Source organism: Triticum urartu, chromosome 4 (genome assembly GCF_003073215.2).
Source record: "Triticum urartu cultivar G1812 chromosome 4, Tu2.1, whole genome shotgun sequence".
Lineage (NCBI taxonomy): Eukaryota > Viridiplantae > Streptophyta > Magnoliopsida > Poales > Poaceae > Triticum > Triticum urartu.
Genome location: NC_053025.1, coordinates 213,587,088 through 213,593,561, shown reverse-complemented (window position 1 = coordinate 213,593,561; position 6,474 = coordinate 213,587,088). Strand labels below are relative to the sequence as shown.

Sequence of the window (6,474 nt, the reverse complement as noted above, 5' to 3'; positions counted from 1 at the left end):
TACAACACAGCCAAAGTTACACAAAAAGCAAATCTTTGCATTACTAGCACCACCAAGGAAGTTCTTTTTTGCTTGATTTGCTTGAGGATACAATCTTTGTTCATTCTTTTAGGCCACGCCATAAGAGCCTCGGACTTGCGGCATCTGCTACAAAAATTGACTACATAATCCACACAAATTGTGGAGGCAGTCATAACACAGGTCACTGAACCATTCTGGAACTAAAAACCAATCAAACAGAGGAGAGAATTGCAAATATCTCTTCGCTATGTGGTATGGAGCATGAGAAACTCAATTTCGGAACATCAAAATTACTTAACTTTCCTATATCTCCAGTTGAGCCGAGTTCATACTGTGAACACAGAACTGTTTATACAAAAAGGAAAAGGAAGACATTCCTCAACAGTACAGTATAAAATACAATATCCTGAAAAGAATGAACACCAGTAAGCTCTGCACAGCTGATTTGGCAATTGGCATTTTCGAACATCTCAAAAAATGACCCATCCATCCAACAACTGTATCTCCTTTACAATATCTATCCAGGTAATCTCATTGGACTGCTAAATCTTCCAGACCGAATTGTATGTAAAAATCTGTAACTGAATTATTTTCTTCTCAAAATAAATCTTCCCCCACCCAAAAAAGTAAACTTAACAGTTGAATTCTTTGATGATGCCTGTTGAGTATATAATCTAGCTCTGGAAGATTTCGTAACTAGGGTGCTCAAAAGCAACCCTATTAAAGAAACTGAAGTTCCTAGCTTCAGTGCCGTGGAAGACCATTGATGGTGAACAGAGATTGCACACTCCCTAGTGAAACATACACTCACTAACATGTGGGTGCGAGAAATTGACATGCCGCTCCCATATAGACTTGTACCGGTGAATGGCCAACTTCAGCCAGGGTTTCATGTTCCCATTATAATGCACAACAGCAGCACTCTCAATCAAGCGGTCATCTATGTCTACATCATACCCAAGACCCAATACGTGCCATCTTCGGTCTAGGGGCTCCATTAGGCCATAAAATGTCAAAAGGCCTGCTGGAAGTGTGCCCGTTCTCCAAAGCAGTTGATCAGCATTTTGCTCCTGCCAATAATGATAAAGCGATGTTGCATTTGCTTTCCTCCAAGCAATTAGGTCAAATATGTTCATTCCAAAAGCCCACCCACAAGTATGTGGATCAATCTTTGAGCTGATTATTGGTTGCGAGAAATTAAGATATTTGTGATACCGATGAAATGACTCTAAACAAGTCTCCACTGCTCCAATAACATTGCCATGCAATTCTATGGAAAAAAGCTGTGTCAAGTCCTTTTGCACCACAACATCATCATCAAGAAAAACCACCTTCTCCAGATTGGGGAGTATTTGAGGGATGTAGAACCGTAAATGGTTTAGCAGAGAAACAAACTTCGGATTATGGAACTTTATTTCCTGTTCTTGTGCCTTCAAACCACCAGAGGAACCCTTTGTTTCCATCTCGGACAGCCACCTGACAAGAGAAGAAGCAGCATTCAACCATGAGAACTCGTCTATGCAGTGGACTTCGACAGTACACCCTTTGAAGTCATTTATCAGGAACCAGGTTGACATAGCACCAAAATTGATCCTGTCTGTGACTACATGAAACACAAGCTGCTGAGGGTGGTTTGCATTTGACACTGTAGAATTGACAACAACTGAAGTGGCCAGCACATTATCCGAGAATATACAGAAATGATACAGATTATTGTCTACCAACCGTGTGGAATTCCTGTGCTCCTCTGAACGACTCCTTAGTTTTGGGTTCTGAAGCCACTCTTCTGTCAGTTTCACCGTTAAACAATGGATATTCTTGGGAAGTGATTCTGCAGCTAACTGACCAAACTCGGCAGTCTGAACAACTGCTGCCTTTGCACGCTCCTCTAGTGCGAGGGCATGGCTCTTGAGTGTCACCATTGTGGTGCTGATATCATAATGAGAGTCCTGCGCTTTGTATATTAACCGTGCCAGACGAGTTATTATAGGATGGGCTTCTTCCTGAGTGATGGCTCTCCCACTAACAGCCCCTTGAGAGAGCAATCTTTGAGAATTCCTTATTTGGGAACTAAGTTCCCATGCAAGCTGAAGGTTGCCATGCTCTTTCGCAAGGATAACATAGGCCTTTGCTAGAGTCATTTGATCTGCTAATTGCCGTGCAAAAGATGTACTGCTTAAAAGCTCTTCAGTGAAATTAACTTTCCCAGGAGAAACTTCTTCAGTTTCTGACCCTTTATTCTGAAACAAGAACGAGCTAAATGAGGAAATATGCACAATCGACTGAGTTTAATTAAAGAATGTGATTTTCTTTCACAGTGGGAAAGGTCAATGAAGAAATATATCTATGCACTCAGAAGTAGCAGGGACCAAAAATATATTCCAAGTACAAGAAGTTTTTAGTTATCATCCCAATGATTAACTTTGTTGACACTAAAATTAATTGTTACTGAACAGCTATCATCATGTGTTGACCCATAAATAACAGTTAATAGCCAGCAAGGTTTGGCACCAAAACTCGCACAAGAAATGTTCAGATCATACTTTTGTACACAAAAAGATTAACATGGGCTATTTCTATTAATAACAGAGTAGGCTTAGGCACCCAACAATTATCTGGGCTTTTTGGTTGGTGCCAAGTTCCCCTATATATGGCATGATTTGGCCATGTAATGGCTGCCGATGATATGCTAACATTTTTTAAGAAAACGAACTGATGGCAGTGGCAAGGGAATATTGTAACTTTAAAAATAGAACACATGCCAAAAACATTCAATGTCAACTCTTCGCATCATACGAAACAGCTTGAGCAACAAACTGTTCTCTCGAGCTTGAGAACAAATAAGAAAATTTCATATTAAAGGAATAAAGCTTCTATCTGCAGGAAGGTTTAGATTTCATCTTCACTGCAAGCCTAAATATTACTTTTGGACAGCAACATTTTTGGAGCGGTAACAGAATAATCTTATCAGAATTAGGTAGGTAACTAGATTCCACAGCATAGCAGCTAAAGCGATCACAAAAGCAGGACTATTTACGAGCAGCTAACTCCAAACATGTACTCCCTCCGTTCCGAAATGTAAGTCTTTTTAGAGATTCGACTACAGACTACATATGGATGTATATAGACATATTTTAGAATGCAGATTCATTCATTTTGCTCCGTATGTAGTCTCTTATAGGAATCTCTAAAAAAGACTTATATTTAGGAACGGAGGGAGTAATAGCATATTAAACAAGGTATAATTTTCATTTTATTAACATGATCCTCAAGAGAGCTGTAATTATAATTTCATCGTGACCAGCCTAGTCACCTCAGTCGCTGTTTCCTCTTTGTACATAAATTTCTCAGTATTTCTATCATTCATGCATAGTTACATGTAGAATAAAAAAATGGAGGCCAAATTTAGATATGCCTTGTAAATAGTCCATGAAACACTATAAATGTCTATAGACTATTGCATTGAACCTGCTTGCCACATGTTTCTGTTTACATTGGTATGGTACCAGCAATTAAGATCTCTATGAGTCCATGAAACACTATAAATGTCTACAATATCTAGTACACCCTTTGGTCCATAATTCTTGTCGTGGTTTAAATCAAAACAAGGATTACAAAACGGAGGGAGTACATGACAAATTATGTTGGTTTCCAAATTACCTCAGTTGGTTCTGCATAATGAGTTCATATTTTAAATATCATAATATATAAATTCCGTATCTAAGACCTTTACCACAGAAAGAACTATACATCAAAGGCTACCAATAAGACTCACTGGCAATATTATATCCCTATTGACATTGTGTTCTATTAATAATTTCAGTTTTGATCTCGGCTATTTTTCTCATAAGCTGTGCAGTTAAAAAAACAATTCTATCAATGTAATCCAGATTTTACAGACCATTGGATACCATCATACCAAGAAAAGCTAATGTGACTGTTGTAATCAGATAGGCAGGAATAACCTAGGATAAAGTTACTAGTTTACTACTCAGTGCTACTGAAAGTCATTCGCAAATTCGAAGATAAAATCATGACAGGCGATGCTATTCTTTTTGAAGCAAGTACCTAGTAGCTGCCAACAAGTAGTCCCTGGATAACCCAATCGCACCTGTGATAGTTCAACACTGCACATACTACTAAAAATTGACTTATGGTGTGAGTTTAATTTTCATATTCCATGGTGTCCTCCCACCAGTTAAGTAATCATCTTCATAGTAAAGGAATAGCATATGCTATCATGATGAAGATGGGAAACCTCCTCCTGAGAAGGACACTTAACCTAAGTACACGAGCAGACCTCCAACAAGTGCAGAGACAACCTATCAGTAATGCCACGCCAACTACTAGAAAATACAGCCTGTTTGCCGTTTCTACCAACTAGTCATGATTAGCCATCAAAAGCACATTTTCTAGATAGTGGGGATAAAATTTTCCATAAACATGCACAAATCAATATAGATAAAAACACAAACCTTCAAGGATCAAGTAACAATGAAATTGGATAATGAAGATCTAGAAAATGATGTGCTCTGACCACAAAAAGCCTAACAACACACAACCAAGCTCACCTTATAACATAGTAGAAGAAACCAACAATGGAACTATTTCTAAAGATCTCATACAAAACGCTAACAGAGATCTGCCTGCACGCATAAAAAGCTAAACTTTTTCCACGTATTTTCAGAATTGACAGGAAGGAAGTGATATTCCGAGCAAAGATGTCACACCACATAATTCAGCAAGCAGGAAATCAGACGGAGTCATGTTTGAGCTACTCACTATGACGGGCGGCCGGAACTGCTCCTTCTGGTTGTGGTGCAGGACGAAGAGCATGAGCCCAACCACAAGGAAGATCCCAACGAGCCACCAGATCCATCCCGGCAGCCGCCGCCGCGACTGCCGCCGGTACTCTGGTGCCCGCCTCCGCATCTCGGAACCCCGCATCTCGCCGCCGTGCGCCCTTTCCCAAAGCCTCTCGCTGCAACAATTCAACCCAGGAACTCCACACGCTGACCTCACTGCCGTCGCGCTAAACCCTCATCCATGGATAGTGCCGAGAACAACCAGAAAGGCACCGTCTTTGCGGCGGATCCGGGGGTCGGATGGATGACCCCGAACAGATAAGAGAACCGCGTCGTGAAGCTCCGGCACTGAGAGAGGCAACAACGCCGGCTGGTAGGAGGTTGGTGAGATCTGGAAGGTCTAATGCGACGAGAGAAAGGTAGGAGGGGCCGGGGGCGCGATTTAGAGAAACGAGAGAGATCTGAGGGTGGGAGGGAGGCAGGTGGAAGTGGTACTTCCTCCTTTCCCTTCGTGCGTCTCCATTTCTCTTGCCTCTTAGGTGTGTGTGTGTTTTTTTTTTTTGACAAAGAAGTGGCGCCTTAGACGCCTATGCATTAATCTGAAGAACAAGTTACAACAATGGTTTTACAATGTCTGATGTTCAGATTGCCTAGCTTCAGAAGCATAGGACAGTGATCAACCGAGTGGGACCTGCTTTTACAAATCATTGTAGTACTAGTATTTGATTCTGAGAAGTATACTCTAGCCGCATTGTTGTGAATCCTATTATTAAGCTCCCTGGGAATGTGTCTAACAGTTATCTGAGCCTTGCTAGTAGAGATAAAGAAATTTGCCAATTGACTTCTAATCTCCCAATGACCAGGACATTTAAGGATATCTCTTGCTTGTGCAGCCTGGGCCAAAACTTGATTATCCATGAAGAAGATGGTGTCTCCTGTTGTGATTGTATTGATCACTTGGGCAGCTACTTGAAGTGTCGTAGCTTCTTCTTGGAGAGGCGACGCGATTTGCTCCTCGGATAAATGGATACTGATATTGACCTCTTGATGTTTTGCAGCCATCTGTATGAAAAATCCTATGCATGTGATGTTTTGTGTATCAGGTTTCCATGTTGCATCCGTAAAGACTTTGCAATTTGGGCCAGTAGCTTGCATTATATCCTGCTGTTGTGAGCTTAGGAGTACACTGTTGCTATGCTCGTCTTGACTAATACCCTGCCCTGCTTGTTTTGATTGAAGTGTTAACTCCTGATTATTTAGAATGGAATGCATAATTTGGAATACATGTATAGGTTTGGTCTCTTTCCTGTCAAAAAGAGAATCATTCCTCGCTTTCCATATACACCAAAGAAAAGTCATTATATTTGTGAGAGAGGTCTATGGATGCCTTGAGTTAAGAAGAGTATTGATAATATCTGCAATACTAGCATAGTTGTTAGAAAGAATTTCAGATTTAATAAATCAAGGATGAGCTATCCAAACTGCTCTAGCAAAGGGACAAATAAAGAAAAGATGCATGCCATCTTCATCCTGTTCGCATCTAATGCAATTTTTCTTAATATGTTTGGAATATTTCCCTGCTCTCATGCCTGTTGGAAGTGATTTCCTCAAGAGTCTCCAAGCAAAAGCCTATACTCTTGAAACTATA

General features: G+C 40.5%; 1 protein-coding gene across 1 annotated transcript; it reads right to left on the bottom strand.

Annotated features, from left to right (window-relative positions):
- Positions 1 to 295: 295 nt before the first annotated feature.
- Positions 296 to 5,376, bottom strand: LOC125551323 (hexosyltransferase GAUT11). Its single transcript, XM_048714512.1, has 2 exons — positions 4,804 to 5,376; positions 296 to 2,261 (listed from the first exon to the last, which is right to left on the bottom strand). The coding sequence occupies exons 1-2, from the start codon at positions 4,966 to 4,968 to the stop codon at positions 813 to 815; spliced, it is 1,614 nt and encodes a 537-aa protein (XP_048570469.1). The 5' UTR covers positions 4,969 to 5,376; the 3' UTR covers positions 296 to 812.
- Between the last annotated feature and the right edge of the window lie 1,098 nt (positions 5,377 to 6,474).

What these genes read in the sequence shown, in the direction of transcription:
- LOC125551323 (XM_048714512.1), bottom strand. Translation starts at nt 4,968, where the DNA reads ATGCGGGGTTCCGAGATGCGGAGGCGGGCACCAGAGTACCGGCGGCAG. An exon ending in AGTTCCGGCCGCCCGTCATA is followed by an intron (nt 2,262 to 4,803) that starts GTGAGTAGCTCA and finishes TTCTTGTTTCAG; the next exon opens with AATAAAGGGTCAGAAACTGA.